Source organism: Staurois parvus, unplaced genomic scaffold, assembly GCF_062004578.1.
Source record: "Staurois parvus isolate SC_StPar_1 unplaced genomic scaffold, SC_StPar_1.0 ptg000025l, whole genome shotgun sequence".
Classification (NCBI taxonomy): domain Eukaryota; kingdom Metazoa; phylum Chordata; class Amphibia; order Anura; family Ranidae; genus Staurois; species Staurois parvus.
Genome location: NW_028317821.1, coordinates 3962429 through 3988828, shown reverse-complemented (window position 1 = coordinate 3988828; position 26400 = coordinate 3962429). Strand labels below are relative to the sequence as shown.

The following is a 26400-nucleotide window of genomic DNA, read 5'->3' as shown; positions in this document are numbered from 1 at the left end:
TGAATTAGATAGTGAAGAATGCTTAAAGTGGAACTTTTGGCTGGGATTTAAAAATTGGTGGAAAGGCAGGATTTCTAATTTAGAAGAGACATGCTTTGCCTCTTCTGCATTAATGCATCTTACCTACCTGTCCACCCCTGTACAAACGCAACTCACTGCACAAATTTGACAATGCCGAATCTAATGGAACTTCTGCGCATGCGGCTCGGAGGCCAGCAGGGAGATCCGGGGTTGGTGCATCGCTGGATTCTAGGTGAGTAAAGTTCCGCTTTAAGCATAGCTGCTGAACAACTTTAACCACTAATGCACTGTCCTATAGCAGAAATACTGCTACAGGGCGGCACGGTGCACAAAATCACGTATATATATGTGATTTTGCAGTTTTGAGGCGCACACGCATTACCCGCACCACCATTCGTGGCCTCGGCTGTCAATCACTGGGTCCCGGACGGTGATTCCCCACCAGCACCCGGCAATTGCCAAGTATTACCAACGAGGGAGAGACCTGTGTATAAAAACAGATCTCTCCCCTGTAAGCTCCTGCACACTGCTTTGTATGGTTGTGCATAGCAGAGCCATACAAAGCAGTATGCTTACAGTGTAAAGCACACACACAGCACATTGTTAACCCATTGATTGCCCCACATTTTAGCCCCTTCCTACCCAGTGTCATTAGTACAGTGTCAGTGCTTTTTACTAGCACTGATCACTATATTGGTGTCACTGGGGATGTCAGTGACACCATGTCAGTTCCCCCCCAATGTCAGAATGCCCACCGCAGTCCCGCTATAAGTCACTGATCGCCGCCATTACTAGTTTGAAAAAAAAAAATCCAGTATATATACCGCCATTTGTAAACTTTCACGTAAACCAATTAATTTACATGTACTGGGATTTTTTTTGCAAAGATATGTAGCAGAATACAGTTTGGCCTAAATTTATGCCAAAATTTGATTTAAAACATTTTTTTGGACATGTTTAATAGCAAAAAGTCACAAAATATATTTTTTTTCCAAAATTGGTGGTCTTTTTTTTGTTTATAGCGCAAAAAATAAAAATCAAAACGCAGAGGCGCTCAAATACCACCAAAAGAAAGCCCCCATTTGTGGGAAAAAAAGGACGTAAATTTCATTTGGGTGCAGCGTTTGCATGACCGCACAATTGTCAGTTAAAGTAACGCAGCACCGTATCACAAAAAATGGCCTGGTCAGGAAGGGGGGTAAATCCTCTGGAGGGCAAGTGGTTAAAGTTCAACATAGGGGTTTGATTTACTATAGGAGTAAAGCATGTTGACTTTGCAATGTGAATTTTCACTTACCTTATTGAATGCAGTGAAGGTATGTGCTACTTAGTATATAAAGCCTTAGTGTGTGTGACACACGATATACTGGTACTCTACTTGATGTATAGGGCCTTATGCACACACGTGGTTTGGCCACATACAAGTGCTGTGGATTTTGGTCCATCAGACTACAAATGTGCCTCCCAGATACCCAAAAAATGTTTTTACGCTTTACGGACCAGCATGTACATTTATATAGCGCTGACAATTTACACACATTTATATTCGTTCATTCACAACAGTCCCTGCCCTCAAGGATCTTACAATCTAAGGCCCCTAACTCATATGCATATCCAGGCCAATTTACTTACCAACATGTCTTTGGAGTGTGGGAGGAAACCCACAGAGGCACAGAGAGAACATGCAAACTGCATGCAGGTATTGCCATGGTTGGGATATGAACCAACAACCCTAGTACTGCCAGGAAGAAGTGCTAACCACTGTACTGCCCATGTGCATAAGGCTTGTGGATAATCATATTACCCGCCCTTTGAAATAAATACAAGTAACATTAAAAGCCATTGCATTCCTGCCTGCTTGAAAAAAAGGAAAAGAAATGAGCAATGTAATATTATACAACATAATATCTTAGTGCAATTTGCTGAAAATTTGTCACCCTCAACCTCCTCCCTCCACTGATATGTAACCCATTGTCTTTACTTTTTACTTTTCAATAACTTTCACAGGGTAGCATTTCTGTACTTTTTGATATGCAAAATAAAACAATAAATAGCCATTAATAAATTAGAAATACAAATCCAATTTATTTTGTATCTCACACAATTGCTTCACATTTAAAGTCTGAACATAGTAAACAACAAGAAGGAAAACACAAACATGTAAAACTACTACAAACTACAACAGGCCCAAACTGTAGTAGTTATGGTCAGAAAACTTCACACAACGTGTTCGTTCAAGATTTCTGCCTTCCTTCAAATGTCCTCGCATGCAGCACAAAGGCTGGTCTAGATTAGATTGATTGGATTCTGGCTAGCTAATCAGAGCTTTATTAATTTCCTGTGATTGGCACAATTCAGATACAAGGATATTTTCAAATGTCCCATGTAATGTATGAAAAAAAAGGTTACAGTAGATGACACAAAAAATTGTTTTACTCCTTTTACTAAGCTTTCAGAAGGTAACATTTCTGGAGTCAAGTACTACTTTAAACATACAATACTTTGGACTGGATGTACATTTTTGTGATATCATTATTAGTCTTCCAGGCCAGTCTTTACCATGAAGGTTTTATGATGCAGTTACTCTTGCATAACCTGTTTTTAAATCCAATAAAGCCAAAGAGAGAAAGGACCAGCTTTGTCAAACAGGTTGAAATGACTTAGTCACGTCAGACTAATAAAGCTTTTTATTCCAAAGATCACAAATCACATAGCTAAGCAATGTGAAATCAGCCATGTTCTTGCCCAAAAACTCCCGGGCAGTGATTTTCAAATGCGAAAGAAGGGGGGGGGGGGGAGGGAGTGCTGTGGCACTGCAAGAGGCATATTTAGGTGGATGCTCCATGTCAAATAACACATAGGAAGATAAATGTGTACAGGTGGGGAAGAAGGGGGGTGAGGATGACAGTGGAGAACGACTGGCTTAGGGGATATATGAGCATTAGATTTTGGTCACCAAATCCTATTTAAATTGATAAAATCTTTAATTATTCAGGTGTCTATGAGAATATCTCAGCAGATATTAGGCTCAATTCACAAAGCTAATATACAGTATTAGGAATAATAGAACATTTTCAGGTAACAATTTTTTCAGCCAATGAAATTTGAAAAAAATAGTCACACTATGAAAATAAGACCCTTGTCCTTGAGTTAAAGTGGGCTGAACTCAAAGAGTGACTTGCTATAATCTGTTTTGTGTCCAAATGGTACCCATATTAATCTTTCATCTTAAATTCTGCCTAAAAAAAGCAGTGTACTTCCTGTGTCTAGGCACTTCTGTGGCTTGAACCTCATAGCTGTATACCTGCTGCATGAGATCATCTAAGGCACAGCTGCCTCTGACTGATCATAACACTACTTTGTTGTCCACTGTTCTTTTTAGAGCAGAACCTGTACCTGAGGACCTGAAGAATCTCCCTGGTTGTTAAATCATTTGGTAGATATGTGCTTTCTGCACCCCTCCTGTTGCTTCCTAAATATAACCCCACCATCAGGAAGGCAGCTCTGACATAAGGAAGCCCTGCTTCTCTACCAACATGGCCATCTCCATGAAAGGTGGTGAGAAAGTGCAGAGCAAGGCTCGGTAAGTCAGTAACAGGAAAAAAGATTAGGTACAAGGAACCTACAGGCAATACTGTTGACTGAATAAAAATGCTAAGTCAGTGCTTTGTGGACAAAGGAAGCTGCTAGCAGCAAAGAATAATATACCCAATTCCCCTCAGTGTATGTAAAGGTATATGGGTGCAGCACTAACCCATATATTTTTACAATACTGTTGACTAGTGCTTTGCTCTCTGCTTGCCTTTTTGGCACCACATCCACAGTTCAGGTCCACTTTAGGGCTTCTTAAGTCTAATCTCTGCAAACCATTCTAGATGTAAATATCTGCAAGGCTGTATTTTCTGGCCTGGCAAGGCTGTATTTTCTTGCCATGAAATTAGGGTGGAGTCAGGATGTTTGCTTTAAAGCACATTACTGGTTATCTATCTGCTGAATCAAGGTAGCAACAATCAATGGTCAAACCAAAGTCTAACCACCATTTTTTTACTCTCTATGGCCAGCTCATCAGAGAACCTTTACTTGATTTTTCTTTGCTGTGACTTCATTAAATTGTCCTTACTTTTTCATCACCTAAACATTTCAGTGCTTTAAGCTCTTAAAATATAGGTTTGTCTTCATAGCTCATATAAAAAGTAAAAGTACTGTCAATAGTGCCATAAGCTACAAAAGATAAGTGGCCACAGACAAAAGGTCATGTGCCACATGACCTTTACACGTAGTTGTAAGAACACCATCAGTTCTCATTCTCATGGAGGTATTTTGGAAATACCCTCATGACAATAAATCAATATAGTCTTGGAATCCAGTGTTTACTGTTGTATGAAGTCATTAATGGGTTCTTCCCAAGGATAATCAATGTTAGTAACTTCCTCCATGCAATACATACAGGAATAATGCCACAGAAGATCTCATAACTTCTATGAAATATCACTGTGTTTTCTATTGCCTCCTTTACTTGAGATGATCAAGTGTTGAACAATAGTCTGACTTCAGGGCGCCATACCATTATTTCCACTGAATGCAGCAGTTCTGATTGTGAGCATAACGGAGTCTTACTCACATTGTCCCAGCACATAAATAAAAATTTCTGTCACCCTGTACAGATTTTAGCTTAGCAGTAATATCAAGGCATGTTCTGTTTCATGTTGTCTCAAATGATTCTATAGCATCCATCCACAGTGATGGAGTACTCGGAGACTGTACTGGAACGTGTCTCAGGTCTTGGATCTGCTTCTCGAGAGCCTGATTACGATAAAACATTTCTAAGTAGCTGGCCTGGATTTCTTTCTGATACCTAAGTACTTTATCCTTTTCTTCTTTCCATATTTTTCTCTCATTCTCAAAACTCAGGATCTGCGCCTCATTCTGCCGTCTCTCCAACATCAGCTCAGCCCTTAGTCTTTCTAGGTCCACAGTCTCCAAACCTTCTTTTGGGTTTCCATGGGTGTCCATTACTGAAGCTGGAGAAAGTTTTTCTTTGGCATCCTCAAAAGCCTGAAGACGGGCTTTTATATCTGCTGCCTCTTTTTCTTTCTCTCTAGCTAATGCTTTTGCCTCCCGAAGTTGTGTCTTCATCAGGAAGACCTCCCCCATCTTCTCTGTAACTTCAGCTTGTGAGTCTTTAAGATGCCGTTTCAGTAGAGAGATCTCACCAGCTTTCTGAGAAATCTGCAATATAAATAAATATTGAATAATAAAATGATATATTTTATAGAGAATGTATATAGTACTTGTGTTGTACATATTTTTTCATTATGGTCAGGACTAAAATATACAAGTTTTACAAATATACAGCGGGCAAAATAAGTATTGAACACGTCACCATTTTTCTCAGGAAATATATTTCTAAAAGTGCTATTGACATGAAATTTTCACCACATGTCGGTAATAACCCATGCAATCCATACATACAAAGAAAGCAAAACAAATACATTCAGAAATTAAGTTATGGTAATAACATGGAATGACAAAGGGAAAAAGTATTGAACACGCTAACTGAAATTTACTTAATACTTCGTACAAAATCCTTTGTTGGTCTTTGTTTAAGACTCCTCCTATATGGATAAACTAGTCGCCTGCATTGCTCAGGTGTGATTTTGGCCCATTATTATTATTATACAGTATTTATATAGCGCCAATGGGTATGCTCAGCGCTGTACAGTAGCAGGGGGGACAGAACATGAGACAAGACAGTAACAATACAATACACGAGGGGTTCGAGGGCCCCGCTCTTTCAAGCTTACAATCTAGGAGGGAGGGGAAGGTGGCACAGGAGGAGATGGCTGTGGGGGATGGAGTGGCGGGAGGAGTGGAGGAGGTTAGTTGTTAGGTGAGGTCGGGTGTTAGGTGAGGTTGGGGTAGGCTTCCCTGAAGAGGAGGGTTTTCAGGGTGCGCCTGAAGGTGAGGAGGGTAGGCGACAGTCTGATGGATTGGGGTAGGGAGTTCCAGAGGATGGGGGAAGTCCTGGAGAAGTTCTGCAATCGAGCGTGGGAGGAGGAGACCAGGGAGCTAGAGAGTAGGAGGTCCTGTGAGGAGCGGAGGGCACGGGTAGGTTTGATGCGTTGGGCAATCGGGAGCAAATGAAGGGATTGGCAGAGGGGGGAGCGGTTGGTGAGGTGGATTCTAGCCGCTGAGTTTAGGATCGACTGGATTGGGGATAGCGCTCGTTTGGGTAGGCCAGTGAGAGAGGAATTGCAATAGTCCAGGCGTGAGATGATGAGGGAGTGTACGAGTTGTTTGGTGGTGTCTGGGGTGAGGAATGTGCGTATCTTGGAGATGTTGCGGAGGTGGAGCCTGCAAGATCTAGATAGCAGTTGGATGTGGGGTAGGAAGGAGAGGTGGGAGTCCAGGGTGACACCCAGGACTTTGGCGTGTGGGGTGGGAGAGATGGTGGCGTTGTTAGTAGTGATGGAGAAGATGGGGGGGCACGGGGTGGGGGGAAGACCAGGAGCTCGGTTTTGGATAGGTTAAGTTTGAGGAAGTGGAGCGACATCCAGTCTGATATGTCGTTTAGGAGGTGGGAGATGCAGGCAGAGAATGAGGGGGTGAGGTGGGGGGTGGAGAGGTAAATTTGGGTGTCGTCGGCATAGAGGTGGTAGTTGAAGCCGTGGGAGTGAATAAGCTGCCAAGGGAGGAGGTATAGATGGAGAAGAGGAGGGGTCCGAGGACAGAGCCTTGGGGGACCCCAACAGAGAGGGGGAGGTGGCAGTGTAGGTGACGCTGAAGGAGCGTTGGGAAAGGTAGGAGGAGAACCAGGAGAGAGCAGCGTCCTTGATGCCAAGGGAGTGCAGTTTGGCAAGGAGGAGAGGAAGGTCAACAGTGTCGAAGGCCGCGGAGAGGTCAAGGAGCAGGTCGAGGAACAGGTCAAGGCCCATTCTCTCACACAAACAATGTTCAAATCTTGAAGGTTCAGTGGGCATCTTCTATGAACTCTGATCTTTAGTTCTTTCCATAGATTTTCTATTGGATTCAAGTCAGGTGGTTAGCTGGGCCATTCTAGCAGCTTTATTTTTTTTCTTTGAAACCAATTGAGAGTTTCCTTGGCTTTGTTTTTGGGATCTTTCTCTTCTAGAAATGTCCACCCTGGTTTCATCTCCATCGTCCTGGTAGATGGCAGCAGATTTTTAACAAGGATGTCTTGGTACATTTTTCCATTTATCCTGCCTTCAGCGACATGAAGTTTGCCAGTACCGTATGCTGAAAAACAGCCCACACACCATGATGTTCCCACCTCCAAACTTCACTGTTGGTATGGTGTTTTTGGGGTGATGTGCAGTGCCATTTGACCTCCAAACATTTGTGTATTATGGCATTCAAAGAGTTCAGTTTTGGTCTCATCTGACCAGACTATATTCTCCCAGAATTTCACAGGCTTGTCTAAATGTTGTGCAACAAATTTTGAAACAAGCTTCAACATGCTTTTTCTTCAGCAATGGAGTCTTGCATGGCAAGCGTGCATATAGGCCATGACGGTTGAGTGCATTAGTTATTGTTTTCTTTGAAACAACTGTACCTGATAATTCCAGGTATTTCTGAAGCTCTCCACAAGTGGTCCTTGGCTCTTAGACAACTCTTCTGATATTTCTTTTCACTCCTCTGTCAGGAAACTTGCGAGGAGCACCTGGTCATGGCCGGTTTATGGTGAAATTATGTTCTTTCCACTTCCGAAGATCTTGAGAGAGCTGTTTGCTTTTACCCATCATGAGATGTTTCCTGTGTGACACCTTGGTAATGAGACACCTTTTTATAGGCCATTAGTTGAGACCGAACTAGCTGGCATTAATTTTCACTGACAAGGAATAGAATTGCTTTCTAATTACTGATAGATTTCAGCTTGTGTCTTGGCTTTCCATGCCTTTTTGCACCTCCCTTTCCTCATGTGTTCAATACTTTTTATGTGTGTCATTCCATTTTATTAAACAACTTAATTTCTGAACTTATTTGTTTTGGTTTCTTTGTATGTATGGACTACATGGGTTGTTACCGACATTTAATTTCAATAGCATCTTTAGAAATACACTATATTGCCAAAAGTATTGGAACACCCCTCCAAATCATTGGATTCAGGTGTTCCGATCACCTCCATGACCACAGGTGAATAAAATGAAGCACCTAGGCATGCAGACTGCTTCTACAAACATTTGTGAAAGAATGGGTCGCTCTCAAGAGCTCAGTGAATCCAAGCGTGGTAACGGGATATGTTGCCACCTGTGCAATAAGTCTATTCGTGAAATTTCCTTGCTACTAAATATTCCACAGTCAACTGTTAGTGGTATTATAATAAAGTGGAAGCAACTGGGAACAACAGCAACTTAGCCACGAAATGGTAGGCAACGTAAAATGACAGAGCATGGTCAGCATATGCTGAAGTGCACAGATGTCACCATCTGTCTGCAGGGTCAATAGCTAAAGACCTCCAAACTTCGCTGTGGCGTTCAGATTAGCACAACAACAGTGCATAGAGAGCTTCATGGAATGGGTTTCATGGCTGAGCAGCTACAGTTGCAAGAAAAAGTATGTGAACCCCTTGGGATTACGTGGAGTTTTCCATGAATTGGGCATAAAATGTGCTCTGAACGTCATCTAAGTCACAACAATAGAACACAGTCTGCTGAACATAATACTACACAAACATTAGATGTTGCCATGGTTTAATTCCACATAACATGTAAACATTCACAGTGCAGGGAGGAAAAAGTATGTGAGGCTCTAGCTTAATGACTTCTCCCAGAGCTAATTGGAGCCAGGAGTGAGCCAACCTTGACTCCAATCAGTGTGATGATATTGGATGTGTTGCTGACAGCTGTCCTGCCGTTAAAAAACACACACCTGTTTTGGGTTTACTGGTTTCAAGAAGCACTGTCTGATGTGAACCATGCCTCGCAGAAAAGAGCTCTCAGAAGACCTACGATCAAGAATTGTTGACTTGCATGAAGCTGGAAAGGATTACAAAAGTATCCCCAAAAGCCTTGATGTTCATGTGTCCACGGTAAGACAGACTGTCTACAAATGGAGAACGTTTAGCACTGTTGCTACTCTCCCTAGGCGCGGTCGTCCTGTAAAAATGACTGCAAGAGCACAGCGCAGAATGCTGCATGAGGTAAAGAAGAATCCCAGAGTGTCAGCTAAAGACCTACAGAAATCTCTGGCACATGCTAACATTTTTGTTGACACATCTACAATAAGGAAAACATTAAACAAGAATGGAGTACATGGGAGGACACCACGGAGGAAGCCATTGCTGTCCAAAAAGAAGATTGCAGCACATTTGAAGTTTGCAAAAGAGCACCTGGATGTTCCACAGCACTACTGGCAAAATATACTGTGGACAGATGAAACCAAGATTGAGTTGTTTAGGAAGAACACACAACACTATGTGTGGAGAAAAAAAGGCACAGCACACCAACATCAAAACCTCATCCCCACTGTAAAACATGGCGGAGGGAGCATCATGGTTTGGGGCTGCTTTGCTGCCTCAGGTCCTGGACGGATTGTTGTCATTGATGGGAAAATGAATTCCAGAGTTTATCAAGACATTTTGCAGGAAAACGTACGACCATCTGTCCGCCAACTGAAGCTCCGCAGAGGATGGGTGATGCAACAGGACAATGACCCAAAGCATACAAGTAATTCAACAAAACAATGGCTGCAACAGCACAGAATACGCCTTCTGGAGTGGCCCAGTCAGAGTCCTGACCTCAACCCCATTGAAATGCTGTGGCATGACCTTAAGAGAGCGATTCACACCAGACATCCCAAGAATATTGCTACACTGAAACAGTTTTGTGAAGAGGAGTGGTCCAAAATGACTCCAGATCGTTGTGCAGGTCTGATCTGCAACTACAGGAAACGTTTGGTTGAGGTTATTGCTGCCAAAGGAGAGTCAACCAGTTATTAAGTCCAAAGGTTCACATACTTTTTCCTCCCTGCACTGTGAATGTTTACATGTTATGTGCAATTAAACCATGGCAACATCTAATGTTTGTGTAGTATTATGTTCAGCAGACTGTGTTCTTCTATTGTTGTGACTTAGATGACGTTCAGAGCACATTTTATGCCCAATTCATGCAAAACTCCACGTAATCCCAAGGGGTTCACATACTTTTTCTTGCAACTGTATATCCAAGCCTTACATCACCAAGTGCAATGCAAAGCGTCGGATGCAGTGGTGGAAAGCACACCACCACTAGACTCTAGAGCAGTGGAGACGTGTTCTCTTGAGTGAGTCGCACTGCATAGACTCGCATATGAACGCACCACGTGTTCCTTAGCAATTCATATCAGGGCATAGTGTGAACTGGCCCTCTTAGCTCTTACTGCTGGTGTTGACACCCAATGGTGCATTAGTTAGGTAGCTCTCAATGATTTGTCCCGAATAGTTTTATCCACCAGGTGTTCCTTCGGTGACAGGGTCACACCTACATTTGTGCCACAGCTCTGTAACCAGATATCACATCATGAAAAACTATCCAGTACACTCAAGTCTAGAAAGCACCTGTCAGGGACCCTGTGGCCATGCAGCCGTGCGATGGCGACAGGTCCCTTTGGGTCACGGCGGTGCAAGTGCGCATACGCAGTCTCCCTTCTTCTCTAACTACGGATTTCACCCTGCATTCATTTCCAATATACTGCCTGAATCAGCGATCCCAGCAGGCCAAGATACCTTTGAATTTCTTCAGCAGAATAACAAGATGCTACAGGAAACCATCTCAAAAGCTCAACTGGATAATAAGAAGTTCTTTGACAGGAAAAAAAAGGGGACCTGGTCCTGGTCCTGGACACCCTCTCCAACTGTGGCTCCAGGAGCCATGGCGAGCCCTACTGTAATGATATTGCCTCCTGAACTTAGGGTACCTACACCCGAAAGATATTCTGGCGACCGCCACAAATTCAGGGCCTTCCGCAACGCCTGTGAACTTTATTTTGTGTTGCAACCCCGCACCTTTTCCCTAGAGGCAACCACGGTGGGATTTGTGATATCAGGGCGACCCGCAAGCATGGGCCCACCATTTGCTGGAGAAAGAAGATGCCAAACAGTCTTCCCTAAGCAGTTTCTTTGAAGCTATGGCACAGCTTTATGACGACCCCCAGCGATCTGCATCTGTGGTAGCCGCACTACACTCTCTCCAGCAGGGCGCTGGAGCGCTGATACTGATTGGAACGACCAAGAATGGCGTGAACCTCCTGCGCTGCTAAAAAATATTGTGAACTAACAGGGATGGTGTGAACCTCCCACACTACTAAAACCCCAAAAAAATTATATTCAATCAACTTAAGAGAGAAGCCGCCAACACTACATCAAATACCCATGATCAACAGAGATAAAAATCAAAAAATGTGGCGCTACTCATAAAAATCAAAAACTAATTTAAAAATATATATAACAAATATAATACACCTTGTGAAGTAAATATATATATAATAATAATAATCAAGTGGTCATAGTGATCAAAAATATATAATAAACTAATACCATAAAAAATATAATGTATAAATACTGTGTAGTAACAATATTTGTGACAATTTCTAACACATGAAAGCAATAAGCAATTATAATAATTAGACTGTGATCAATCATGCAAATAAGGTGCAAAAAATATCACACTAAAAACACAAATGAAAAATAAAAAAATGTGTAGACAAATGCCCAATGGGTGGGTGACACCACTACTGCAATTGCAAGCACACGTGATCATAAAGTGACTCCAGCTGCAGAAACTCCAACACACAGCTAGATTAGCCTCTCACCTCCAGGCTTCGACCCGTGAAGGTCAAAGCGTATAGTGGGATCAAACCCTCAAATCCTCTCAGCATCTACTGATATCCACTGATCCACTTTCCCCATCCATAGGTATCCTTCTCTAGGGGTCGATAATCAAACAGTGGCTCCTCTTTGCATAGACATTATATTATAGTCTCTTCTTCCAACTGTTTTTGACTATTTTAGGCAAGCATTCAGTGTTTGTAGAGCAGTGCATGACAGCTCTAAATGAGCACTCTCTTTTACTGGAAATTGATGCTGTAATTTCACCTGTAGAGTATACTCAAATAGTGAGGCATTAAATCATCTTTTGTAAACATGCCGATAAATCTTTGAGAGATATTTTTTGTGGAAAAATCTTTTTCCCAGGTGAAGTTTTCAGATGACAGTCTTCTGCTCTACTGAGATAGCTGCATAAAAGTTTCTGCTTACACAGATGGAGGAGTTCATCCTTGGATTGGAACGACGCTGCCCTACGATATCAGTTTCGCTTAGGTCTTGCCGAATCCTTGAAATATGAGCTAGCTCGAGTCGGAGTGCCTAACACTTTGTAAGAGCTTATTAATCTGGCTATCCAAATGGACCGCCGACTTACGGAACGAAGATGGGAAAGGTCCGCAGGCCAAGTTCGCCCCACGTGGATGTTGCCCAGGGTACCACCTCCAGTGAGCATGGCACCAACCAGTCCTACTGCACCCAACTCTAACGGATCTGAGCCTATGCAAATCGAGCTGCTACGAGCCTCACTCACTCCGGAGGAATGGCAACGCCGTCGACAGGGAAACCTATGCCTTTACTGTGGAGAACCAGGCCATTATGTACAGGACTGCCCTGCAAAATCGCGTAAGTCGCTGACCACCCTGCCCGCTAAAATACCAACTGTCAACCCTGCTCATCTCACCATTTCCGTCTCATTCCAGCTTTCGGGAAGAACCTTTCCGGTACCCGCTATCATTGATTCTGGGGCCTGCAGTTGCTTCATCGATGCAACCTTCGCTCAGCAACATCAGATACCCTTAAAAGCCAAAACTCAGAGACTGACATTATATCTGGCCGATGGATTTCACATCAAATCTGGGGCAGTCACACAGGAAACGATCCCACTCCCTGTGATAATATCTCCATCTGGTCACAAGGAACTACTATGCCTGGATGTTATTGTATCACCATTGTTTCCCGTCATCTTGGGGATCCAATGGTTACAGGCCAACAATCCCAGCGTAAATTGGGTATCTGGTGAAGTGGACATCCAATCGGCCTACTGCCATGAGCACTGCTTTCCCCAAAGACCTTCCCCATCCGGGCCTCTGTTGTGCATGAAAGATGATACCAAAATAGGCCAGATGGTTCCAGCCGCATACCATGACTTCTAGACGTCTTCAGTGAACGTGGTGCAGACAGCCTTCCACCTCACAGGCCCTACGACTGCCTGATTGAACTTCTACCTGGAGCTGAGATTCCCTTTGGTTGGATCTTCCAACTATCAGAGCATGAGTTAGAGGCATTAAAGGACTACATTGAGGATAATCTCAAAAAGGGGTTCATCCGCCCCTCCACCTTACCAGCAGGGGCAGGAATCTTCTTTGTAGAAAAGAAGGATCACTCCCTCTGTCCATGTGTGGATTGCCAGGAATTAAATAATAACACGCTGAAGAATAGATATCCTCTGCCACTTGTCCCAGAACTCTTACAAAGGCTCAGATCTGCGATTGTATTTACTAAATTAGATCTAAGAGTGGCCTACAATCTCGTAAGGATCAGAGAAGGAGATGAGTGGAAAACAGCCTTCCGTACCAGGTTTGGGCACTACGAATATTTAGTTATGCCCTTCGGACTGTGCAATGCCCCGGCAACCTTCCAGCATCTAGTGAACGACATCTTCAGGGATTTCCTGGACATATTTGTGATTGTGTATCTCGATGACTTCCTCATCTTTTTTTACATCCATCGAGCTTCACCGGGGTCATGTGCAGAAGGTCCTTGGTCGCCTCCAATTACATGGACTTTACGCCAAACCAGAGAAATGCGAATTTGAACATCAGAGCATTCAGTTCCTGGGACTAATTATATCCACTGAAGGCTTCAAGATGGACTCCCAAAAAGTTTCTGCCACTCTGGAATGGCCAGCACCATCTGACAAAAAGGGAGTACAGCGCTTCATAGGCTTTGCCAATTTTTACAGGAGATTCATCAAGGGATTCTCAGGCATCATCACTCCCATCACTCAATTAACCAAACAGGGAGTCCGATTCCATTGGAAACCGGAAGCCCAAAACGCTTTCGACTCATTAAAGGGACTCTTTACATCAGCGCCCATATTAAGCCACCCAGATCCAGCACTACCCTTTGAGGTAGAAGTAGATGCCTCGGAGAGTGCCGTTCTTTCACAGCGACAAGGTCTGAAACTCCTGCGTCATCCTGTTCCTTTCTTTTCCAGAAAATTATCCCCGGCGGAGAGAAACTATGATATAGGGGACCGAGAACTACTGGCCATCAAATCAGCCTTGGAGGAATGGAGGTACCTTTTAGAGGGAGCAGCACATCCCATCCTGATCTACACCGATCAAAAGAATATGGAGTACCTGAAGACGGCAAAATGTCTAAAACCCTGACAAGCCAGGTGGGCACTCTTCTTTTCCAGATTCAGCTTCCACATCACCTATAGACCAGGCTCCAAGAATATCAAATCTGACGCCCTGTCTAGGATGTTTGACGACCCGAAGGATCCTCCTACCCCTGATACGGTACTCTCAACAGGTAACTTCTGTCTCTTACAACCTGACCTCTTTTCACAGATCCAGCAAGCATCTCTTGGGGCTCATCCCCTCCAGGAATCACTCTGTCCTCTAGAGAAGGGCTACTATGGTCAGGGAACAGAATCTTTGCACCAGAAACTACCCGACTGGGCAATTTTAGGGCTGTGTCAAGACCATCCACTGGTATACGGAACAAGGGCAATAGAAGCAAGACATGGGGCTTATTAAGGCCTCTACCAGTCCCTGATCGTCCTTGGAGGATGATATCAATGGATTCCATTAGAAGGATGTTCCGCTATCTTTGTTATAGTGGATCAATTTTCCAAGATGGCCCACTTTATTGCCATGAAAGGAGTACCATCTGCAGCTGAAACAGCCCAAGTCTTTATAAGAGAGGTGGTGGGACTCCATGGTGTTCCAGGAAACATCGTCTCAGATTGAGGGGTGCAATTCATCTCGAAAGTTTGGAAGGCTTTTTGTGAAAAATTGAAAGTGGGACTCTCACTCTCTTCTGCCTATCATCCTCAGCCTAACGGCCAAGCAGAAAGAACCAACCAGACCTTAGAGCAGTACATTCATTGCTTCACATCCTTTTCTCAAGACGACTGGGTATCACTTTTACCCTTGGCTGAATTTGCCTATAATAACTCAAAACACTGGGCCACAAGACAGTCTCCCTTCTTCTCTAACTACGGATTTCACCCTGCATTCATTTCCAATATAGTGTCTGAATCAGCGATCCCAGCAGGCCAAGATACCTTTGAATTTCTTCAGCAGAATAACAAGATGCTACAGGAAACCATCTCAAAAGCTCAACTGGATAATAAGATGTTCTCTGACAGGAAAAAAAAGGGGACCTGGTCCTCGAACCTGGCGAAGAGGTATGGTCTAAGATTAACCTGTCCCTCAAAGAAGTTAGGCCCCAAATTCGTGGGTCCTTTTCCTGTAAAGAGGAGAATCAATGACGTAGCATACGAACTCATACTACCGAATTCACTAAAAGTCCATCCTATATTCCATGTCTCATTGCTTAAGACTGCAGTTTCTAACCCCTTCCCAGGTCAAGAATTGGGGCCACATGAACCAGTGATCGTCGACAGCGAAGAAGAATATGAGGTTGAAACTATTGTTGACTGCAGGAAAAGGAGGAACCAACTCCAATATCTACTTAAATGGATAGGTTATGGACCTGAAGACAATTCATGGGAACCGGAGTCTAACATCCACGCTAAAGATTTAATCGTGGCATTCAAGCACAGGCATCCAGAGAAGATGGCCCAGTTGGGCATCCGGAGGCTGCCCTTAGGGAGTGGGCACTGTCAGGGACCCTGTCTCGTGCAGCCGTGCGATGGCGACAGGTCGCGGCGGTGCAAGTGCACATGCGTGGGAGCGTGCGGACACGCATGCGCAGTAGCGTGGGAGTGCGCGCATGCACAGTAGAGTCTGCATCACCACTAGGCGGGCTATTTAAACCTGCAATACAGTACAATCAATGCCTTCTGGTCAACAGCGTTCCTGCACATAATACCTGATCCTGTTGCCTGTATTCTGATTTGCCTGACTAAGAAAGAACTCCGCCTGCACCGACCTCGGTTATCCCTGACCATCTGCTTGCCTGCTCCCTTGTACTTGATCTGCCTGCTTAATACTGACCCGGCTTGTCTGACTCTGCTGTATCTACGTACCTGCACCTGGCTTGCATTCTGACGGCTGCCATACTTACCTGCCGCTGCACCCACGGTCCTGCATCTGGCTTGTATCCTGACATGTGCCATACTTGCCTGCCGCTGCACCCACGGATCTGCACCTGGCCTGCATCCTGAGATCAGAAGCATCTCAAACAGATGCCAACACAAGCTCAGAGTCATCTCAAACTGATGTCATCAGCGAAAGCCCATGGCTGGTGACACAAGCCTTAACACAAATGAAACTGATCACATTTATGTAAACATAATATACAATTTTGAAAATGTTTAAAAGTAGTTATTAGCAAAAACACTATTATACAATAGCAATTTTGCATTACCTATGTAAGTATAAAATACAGATGTTAGGCTATCCACTTAAAATGTTTTGTGGAGGAGGGCTGGAGAATTTTTCCAAGGAAACTACTGAAATGTGTGACTTTAAAACCCCATAGATGGATCTCATTTAGACTACATAATTGCAGGTCTTGTCAACATGTCATTTATATGAAATGTGATGGGAAAGTGCAGAAAAGAAAAGACGTTTAAAATAAGCAGAAGTGTTATTATTCTCAGAGCAATTATAGACTGCCCTAGTTCACTAATAATGTACAAAATTATATAATGTGGAGAATTCAGTACCGCTATTTGATAACTCCCACACTTTATTGTGTACAAAGCAGCAACTATAGTGGTTAATATTTTATAATTCTGTTCAATGGTTTCTTTAACAGGAGCTACTGTTTTTTTGGTGTGGGCGAGTTCATTCTCCTACTGGCTTTTTTTATTGCCTTAAAATACCATGATCTCCTCACCATAGTTCTTGCTTTATGCACTGCTTTACATTATGAAGCCAAGCTGGAAGGACTGTCATTTTCCTGCTACTGAATTCTATAAAAAATTAAATAGGAAACACTCTAAAGAAAGTCAAGCAAACCAGGCATGAGTTCAGTTGCTTGAAACATTTGGCAATCTTATACATGCAAGTGAAAAAACCTGCCCCAATCACCACTCTCCTTGACAGCAAGCTAGCCCTTTCTCATGCTTCCTTTTCCTCCCCACCCTTCTCTATTCACATAGATTTTCAAGCACAAACCAAACAAGTGTGCAGCTTTATAGAGCAGCCAGCAGCAAATCTAAAGATTACCAAGATGTTGGATCATGCCCAGGGGTGGACTGACAACTCATGGGGCCCCGGGCAATAGGGGATCATGGGGCCCCTGTGTCCTTGCCCAAACTCAAAAAAGCCTATGAAAAAGGTACCAGGGGCATCTCATGGGGCCCCCTACTGACCCCGGGCCCTCGGGCAGTGCCCAAGTTTCCAAATGGTCAGTCCGCCCCTGATCATGCCTGCAGTCTGAATGCCCTCTAAAAATCCAGAGGCAGTTTGGATAGATAGAGGAACCTAGATCCCAGCAATAAAATCACCAAGTAGTAAAAGAAAAAAAAAAATTTGGACTAACCCTATATATACTCACTAGAACTAGAAAAAGGTCTCCCCAGGCTCCCACATACGGTGGGGGCAGAGGGTGAGGTCAGGCAGCACTGGAAATGCTCTTTAGGTTAGATCTTGGGTAAAGGAGAGGGGGTAGAAGCTATTTTTTTATAAGGGCATTATAAAGATTGCAAAGGTAGGAGAGATCAAGAGTGGTTACCATTTTTCATATAGGACACATTTACAAAACAGCAGGCAAGTGGTGGCTTGAGAAGGGTGCATGAATGGTCGTGCAGTCAGTTGTAACAACTTTGCAAACAAGCTGCGATCAGTAAGAAATGGAGAGAGGTATTGTAGTTAGCAGTGTTTTGTTCACTATGAGAGATTGCCATCTGCATCTCTACAGAAATCACATAAAAAAAGCCAGGGAGGTTGGGTCATGACATGACAGCAGCACCTACACAACTGGCACAAGCTAAACAGATATTTCCATGATTTATGTGTGTAGAAGATAGCAATGCCACCTGATAATTTGGAGTTGGTTAACAGCAACTTTCTATAGTAATAAAGATGCATCATTGATGAAGTCTGCATGGTCAGCAGATGAGAGGTGTTGTTGGTGAGGGATTCATTGGAAATACAAGTGAGGGCTCAGTGTCACATCTATTAAAAACACCAGAATTTAAAAAAAAAAAAATGCATAGATTACCAAAAACAGGAATACAAGGATTTTCGTACACACCATAAAACCCTCTTCATGTTCATTGAGGGACACAAGATTCAGAGACATTTGGGTTATACTACCACCTACAGAACACTAAAAACAAAACAAAAAATGTCTATACAGTGGTATAACCCCTCGCACTACCAGGTTTTTGTTTTGTTTTTTACAAAGCAGTGCTGAATGTAAGACATTAAAAAAGGAAGGGTTGGGCATGTGTTCCTCAATGAACTTAAAAAGGACTTTACAGTGAGTACAAAAATGCTACAAAACAAAACAAAAAAAACTAAATTCTAACAGAAAAACTGGGGACTGCCTGCAGCCTAAAGAGCTGCCTGAAGGACCTTACACTAGAGAATGTGTAAACAGGAGACTAGATGGCAGCCTTGAAAATTTGGGAAATGGCTGCTCTAATGCCGAAAAGCCCAAGAAGCACTCACAGAAAAGGTTGGAATCTGATCCCAAAGACAGTATGTTTGAATAAAGATATGTCTAAGCCACAGAGAAATGGTGGAGCAAGTAACTGGTTAACCTTGCGGTGACCATCTGAGATTACAAAAGGGAAAATCAGTCTTCCTAATTAAAGTATTAGCTGCAAAGTACACGTATAGCACAGAATACATTCAGACAGTGAATGGAAATCTTCTATTGTACTGAAGCCAGGCAGAGGGATGGAAGTATAATATTCTGGTTGAGGTGAAAGGCTGAAACCACCTTGGGAAGGAAAGGGGCTCTGGGCCTCAAAACAACCTTGTCGCCATGTAAAATAAGAAAGGGTTCTTTACAAGACAAGGCCTCCAATTTAGACTTACACTTTGTCGAGGTGATGGTGACAAGGAAAGAAACATTGTAAGCATGGAGAGGTGAATATCTCTAGAAGGTTCAAAGGGTAGTTTCTGAAGTACTGAAAGAATCAAATTCTAATCCCACAAAGCAACGCATGAACATACAGGGAGAGCCACATGAGAGACAACCTGTAGAAAAGCCTAAATTAAAGGACAGGAGGCTAGTTGTCTTTGGAACAAAACTGCAAGTGCCAAGATTTCACCTTTGAAGGTACTAACGACCAAATGCTGGAACAATTTGTGAAAACGTTTACATTATGAACAGGACAAATGTACTCCTGAAAACTGAAATTTACAAGTCGGCCCTACATGAGTCATTCAGACTGGTATTGTGTGGGCGGAGTTAATTCTCCTTGTATTTATCACTTTGCTATGGCCCTGGCATATCAACTTATACCCAGGCAGAAAATGACTGTCAGAGTGGACCTGATGGGGAACCGCAACACCCTAAACCATGCTGGCTCTGCCCCTAATGTCCATTAGGACATTGTGAAAATATCAGCTTCATGATGCTAAGAACAGTAGACTCCATCCCCTCATCCTGAATGAAGACTTCATGGGCAACTGATTGCCACAAGCACTGGCCATTCAGTAATATATACAAGGAGCACTAGCTCTGCTCACAGTGCTGCTAGTATGCATGCAGTTCAAGCCGTCTAGCATCCATCATTGCAGGTGGCTTGAGCCACTTAGCGTCCTAGCAACCAGTAGAGCACATCTGCATCGTATTCTTGTAAACGTTAAAGAAATGAAAGAAATATACATGTGTACAGTGTACCAACCATATTTTATCCAGCACTGACTGATAGGCATATTTATTAGGCCCGTGTGCATGAGCCCTTGTACACTTTTTTTATTGGGTTAAATATAGCAGGACTACTGCTCCATCGTAGAAATAGTACACATGTATGACAGAATTTTCTTACCTCCCATTTGGATTCTTCCAGCTTAGGACTAAGGTTTTCAGGCTGAGATGACTGTTTTTGTCGAAGCTGCTCACATTCTGCCCTTAAGGAGTTGAGCTCCTCATGGAGGCGCTTTTTCTCTTGCTGTACCTTATACAGCTGTAGCTGTAAGGCCCGCTGGCTACGCAGTGCCTGCTGGGAGATCTGCTGGAGCTTGGATACATACATCTGTTTTAATTCATCCAGTTCCTCCATCCATAAACGACGCTTGTCCTCAAATACCTGCAGAACAGTCAAACAATACATATAAAAACCATGAAAGAAAAGCCTATTTAAAAAAGTTCTTGCTTCAGGTATTTTCAGGTCAGTGAGGCAAAATACTGGAGCCACTGGATTTGCACTGCAGCTTGGCAATTAGCATTTTCAGGAGAGATCAGCAATTGCAGCCTACATATTTTAGTATTGTATAAACTTCCCTTAAAAATAATAGCAGTTACACCAGCAAACGAGTGCCTTTATGAGACAGTATTGCTGTGAGTTGGGATGCCATTGAAAGGATTTTTTCTTGTTTTAAAATATAAACATGTCATACTTACCTGTTCTGTGCAGTGGTTTTGCACAGAGCAAACCTAATCCTCCACTCTAGACGTCTCATTTCGACGATACTGGCTCCTTCACCCTGCTGATTGCCCCCATAGCAAGCCGCTTGTGTGGCTTGATCTCAAGCTCTGCATGTCCATTGACAAAGCATGTCTCGGTCCCCGCTCACTGCACACTGGCTGTGACTGACAGCAGCGAGAGCCAATGGCTCCCACTGCTGCCTCCATGTCCAGTGAGGAGAGAGAGAGTGGAGAGAGTCACTGCTCTCAGGCACAGTGCTGGATCGAGATCGGGCTCAGTTAAGTATAAGGGTGAGGTGGAGGGGAGCTGAACACAGAATGTTTTTTTTACCTTAATGCAGAGAATGCACATTAACACAAACATTATGCAAGAAAACAGATGATTGCTACGTGTGGGTTCTGGCTTGAATGTTTTAGATTCTTTACATTTCATTTTAATTGTCAGTGCACCACCAGCAGTTTCTAACCTGTACATATAATAATGGGGAAGGATGGTATATTTACACCATAATCAAACAGAGTAGAACAATAGAGGTAACAACCTCATGGTGCCTACAGCCCCTGGGAGTGCCAGTTCTTCTCCAAATTATTTTCCCTTCTTTACACTGGAAGCACAAAAATATATACAAGGCAAAGGACACTTTTGTGATCAACGCTTTGTTATCCTGTGTGTAGGTGTAGGTGTAAATAAGTAATGAGTGCTAGGTCCTTTTTAACAGATTTGCTCAGGGCTCAAAGGATTTTAGCTATGCCTCTGAATAATGGAAATGGCACTATCCACATCAGAAAACAAACCTTTAATGTGGCCATGGTTTCTAACAGTGTTCAGAGTATTTCAGCCTTAAATGTTTTCATAATAAATCTCCTTTGTAATTCTTTGTAACATTTACCATATGTATCTCAACTAGTGGTACAGAGATCTGAATAATATGGTTTATGATACTCGTTAGCACCAGAGAAGGGTTTTAGGAAGAAAATAAAATTATACTCACCTAGGTGGATGCAGCATCAGTCTGTTGCTTCATCTGTTTACCCCGTGCTTCTCAGACTGAGAACTGAGTGATCAAAGATTGCTGATTGGTCAGTTCTCAGCCTTCACTGACTGTCAGTCACCAGCTCACTGCTCTGCCCCTCTAGCACTCACTGGAGCACCTGGCTGTGGAGTAGGTGGGAGAGGCTGGCTCACTCAGCCACTCACCATATGGTCAGAATCTTTTCAAAACCTGGACTGGCTCTGTGATGTCAGCCAACAGCAGGCAAATAGATGGGAGCTATGCTAGGAAATTGACCTGTCAAATTTCTATCACGTGCAAAGGCACATTCCAAGCAAATAAAAATAACTTCTGCAAAGAAAAAATACTACAAATAAGCATTTAAAATACCGAATTTTTCTGTACTTGTATCTGTAATGTTCTAGGTTAAGCATTTGGTATAGATTCTCTTTAAAGCCTGGGTCAAGTGTTTCCTACAAAGTGGCCTCAATGCACACCCACTCACCTGAGTAAAGGGATCATCTTTGTCACTTGGATTCCTTCTTAGTTGCCTCAGTTCTACCCCTTTCTCATGGAGTTTTTCTTCAAGTTGGCGCGCTACATCTTCTACAGACTGAGAGTACTCATATGGAGGAGGAGGTTCTCCTGAACACTGCAGGCGGCTCAAAGTTGCCATGCTCTTGCAGGACAGTGCCATTTTTTCACCAGATGCCATGTCTCGAGTTGCTCGTGATGCTCGATCTAATGATCCTCCAATATGGTTTATATGTCCAGTGGATGCACTGATTTGACCCCGTGCTACACTGAATCCAGGGCTATAACCTGAAAAGCTGTTGGCTGAATTTTGCCTGGAGTCAGACAAGCTGTCGTTTTCTTCACTTTCAGTTTCATGATGGCTGACAGAATGGTTGTTTGTTGACTTCAGAGGCCCTCGACGTGGTGGACTGTTCAGACTGCCTAGGGTATTCAGACTACCATTGCTTTTCGATAGCTTGTGGCTACTGGTAGAACATAAACTCTGCATTGACATGAAGTTCTTTCCGTTAGAAGGCTTCAAAGCTGCTGGCCCAAAACGAGACTGCAAACAGAAAAGAAGAGTCACAGTCAGTGCCAACAATGATATTGTTTCACCCAGTGTTTCGCAACCTTTTTCCAGTCGGAGCGCCCTTGAAAAGTATTTTCAGTCATGAGGCACCCCTATTCAAGGCTTGGTTCACGTTACTGTGTTTGCAGGAACGCATGCAAAATTGTGCTCATTCCTGACATGCAGACAAATGCTCTACTCTTTAGGGGTACCATGAATTCTTAACGGTACCCCATACATTGGCAAACGCGAGGTTTTTTGGTATGGCGCAATTTTAAAAAAAGGGTCAGGGATGACATGCCCTGTATTTCTGCGGGCAAGTCAGCCCACTGAAATTAATGGTCTGCCCTACATGTAGCCCATTCACGCAACACCTGTGAGGTTGTAGGGCAGTAAAACCACGCAAGCCTAAGTGCTTGTTCACCTGTGAGGTTGGAGGGTGGCAAAACCACGCAGTTGAGCTGCTTTTACCACCCCCAACTGCTCCCCCTTTAGCTGTAGAGACAGCAACTGGGGGTATACAGTGAGAAACAGAAGTATTTGAACACCCTGCGATTTTGCAAGTTCTCCCACTTAGAAATCATGGAGGGGTCTGAAATTCACATTGTAGGTGCATTCCCACTCTGAGAGACAGAATTAAAAAAAAATTCAGGAAATCACTTTGTATGATTTTTAAAGAATTTATTTGTCTTGTACTGCTGAACACAAGTATTTGAACACCTAAGAAACAGCAAGAATTCTGGCTCTCAAAGACCTGTTACTGTGCCTCTACTCCACTCATTAATCTAACTTAGTAGCACCTGTCTGAGCACTTCTGTTCCTCACTGTACATATGCTGTGGGCGTAGTTGGGGTTGCACTACAACCACCCTATAACTGTGTGCACATTGCGTGCGGTTGTGGTGTGGTGTCGTGATGCTGCATTTACCGAGTTAAAACAGGTGGTGAGGAGGCAACATATTGCCTCTTTACTGCTTGTCAAATGCCTCTGAAAAGTGATCTGAGCATGGACTGCTTTTCAGAGGAGCAGCAGTCCTTGTTCCTAATACGTACAAAACCTAAAAGCAGTTCTGAAAGGACAGGAGTAGAGGGTCAAGATTAAAAGTAACATACATACACACACATACATATATAAAAACAAACACACACATACAAACACATGTACATACAGACACTTGTACACACACACACATGCAGACACACGCACACACACACACACCTATAAAAAGTTGCAGTACATTACCTTCCCTCACGCAGCCGGGTACTGCACTCTAGGGGGAGGCAGAGAGCACAGCAGACACTCCCCCCTCCCTTTGCTTTCGTTTTACTCAACAGTCTGACGGCTCCAAGTGCCACTGTACAGTGCAGCTGGGGATCGGGAGCTCAGGCTCAACTGACATTCTTTCTCTACCAGGACACCTCAACACCTCTGAAGACCTCTGGCGGAACACTGGGGTGCTGCGGCACCCTGGTTGAGAAATGCTGGTTTATCCCTTACACTGCCATAGCCATTTCTGTGTTTTTTTGCACCCATTTAAAAAAATCATTTTAGACTTGAAAATTACATATAACCCCCAAACATTATAATTTCTGAAAGCAGACACTTTAGAGAGTAAAACAGTGGTAGTTCCAATTTTCTTTTACATTCATGGCTGTGAATATTGGCACCCCTGCATTTCTGTCAGATAATGTACCACTCGGCCCAGAAAATTGTTGCAATTACAAATGTTTACGCATTCTCATGTTTATTTCTTTTGTTTGTATTGGTATGACACAAAATAGCGGAGAAAGAAAAAGCAGAAATTTAAACATTCCACGCAAAACCCCAAAATTGGACTGTACAAAATTATTGGCACCCACAATGTAATATTTGCTAGTACCGTATATACTCGAGTATAAGCCGAGTTTTTCAGTACATTTTTTGTGCTGAAAAACGGCCCCCTCGGCTTATACTCGAGTCAAGGTCTACAGGGGGCTGCTGTCTCTTACCTGGCTCCGGTCCCACGACGATCCGGTCCAGGAAGCGCGGCTGCTCCTTCATTCGATTCGTCCACTGGATGTTCGCGCGGCTGCTCGGCTCCGCCTTCTCACCGGTGATTGGCCGCCAGAACTGTAGCTCAGGAAAGGCACACAGGCGGCCAATCACCGGCGAGGAGGCGGAGCTGAGCGGCCCCGCGAAAATCGAGTGAAGGAGATGCAGGTAAGTGTGCCGTGCTTAGGTGCTGCTGCAACCACATATGCTGGCTGCAGCAGCACCATACTGGAACAGGGGTCAGCAAGTGTCAGTGGGAGGAATAGTGCCCCATCATTGGTGTCACTGATACCAATGATGAGGCATTATTCCTCCCACTGACACCAACGATGGGGCACTATTCCTCCCCCCCACTGACACCAACGATTGGGCACTATTCCTCCCCCCCCCCCACTGACACCAATGATGGGGCACTATTCCACCCCCCACTGACACCAATCATGGAGCACTATTCCACCCCCCACTGACACCAATCATGGGATACTATTCCTCCCCCCCACTGACACCAACGATGGGGCACTTTTCCTCCCCCCCACTGACACCAACGATGGGGCACTATTCCTCCAACCCCCACTGACACCAATGATGGGATGCTATTCCTCCCACTGACACCAATGTTGGGACACTATTCCTCCCACTGACACCAAAGATGGGGCACTATTCCACTGACACCAATAATGGGATGCTATTCCCCCCACTGATACTAATGATGGGGCACTATTCCTGCCACTGATACCAATGATGGGGCACTATTCCTCCCACTGACACCAATGATGGGGCGCTATTCCTCCCACTGACACCAATGATGGGGCACTATTCCTCCCACTGACACCAATGATGGGGCACTATTCCTCCCACTGACACCAATGATGGGGCACTATTCCTCCCACTGATACCAATGATGGGGCACTATTCCTCCCACTGATACCAATGATGGGGCACTATTCCTCCCACTGACACCAATGATGAGGCACGATTCTTCCCACTGGTGTTCCCACCCTCGGCTTATACTCGAGTCAATAGTTTTTCCCAGTTTTTTGTGGTAAAATTAGGTACCTCGGCTTATATTCGGGTCGGCTTATACTCGAGTGTATATACGGTAAATATTAAATTAATATTTTAAAAAATAAGTGAAATCAATGGCTTCCTGTAACCATCACTGATGTTTTGGGGTTGCTTTGCTGCTTCAGGCAATGGATGTCCTGACCGTGTGCATGGCATTATGAAATCTGAAGACTACCAAAAAATTATAGGGGGCAATGTAGGGCCCAGTGTCAGAAAGCTGGGTCTCCATCAGAGGTCATGGGTCTTACAGTGGGACAATGACCCAAAGCACACGTCAAAAAGCACCCAGAAATGGTTTCAGACAAAGCACTGGAGAGTACTGAACTGGCCAGCAATTTCTTTCTCCACTTTTTTGTGTTATACCAATACAAACAAAAGAAATAAACATGAGAATATCTAAACATTTGTAATTGTAACAA

The 26400-nt window shown here is 43.7% G+C and overlaps 1 protein-coding gene across 1 annotated transcript in view; it reads right to left on the bottom strand.

The window, feature by feature from the left end:
• Positions 1-2082: 2082 nt before the first annotated feature.
• Positions 2083-26400, bottom strand: part of N4BP3 (NEDD4 binding protein 3) — an 81378-nt gene continuing 57060 nt past the window's right edge. Inside the window, exons 3-5 of the mRNA XM_089693855.1 lie at positions 22307-22879; positions 20211-20471; positions 2083-5250 (exon numbers count right to left, since the gene is read on the bottom strand). Coding sequence (XP_089549981.1) covers positions 4723-5250; positions 20211-20471; positions 22307-22879 — 1362 coding nt within the window. The 3' untranslated portion in view covers positions 2083-4722. The remainder of the gene's footprint in view (positions 5251-20210; positions 20472-22306; positions 22880-26400) is intronic.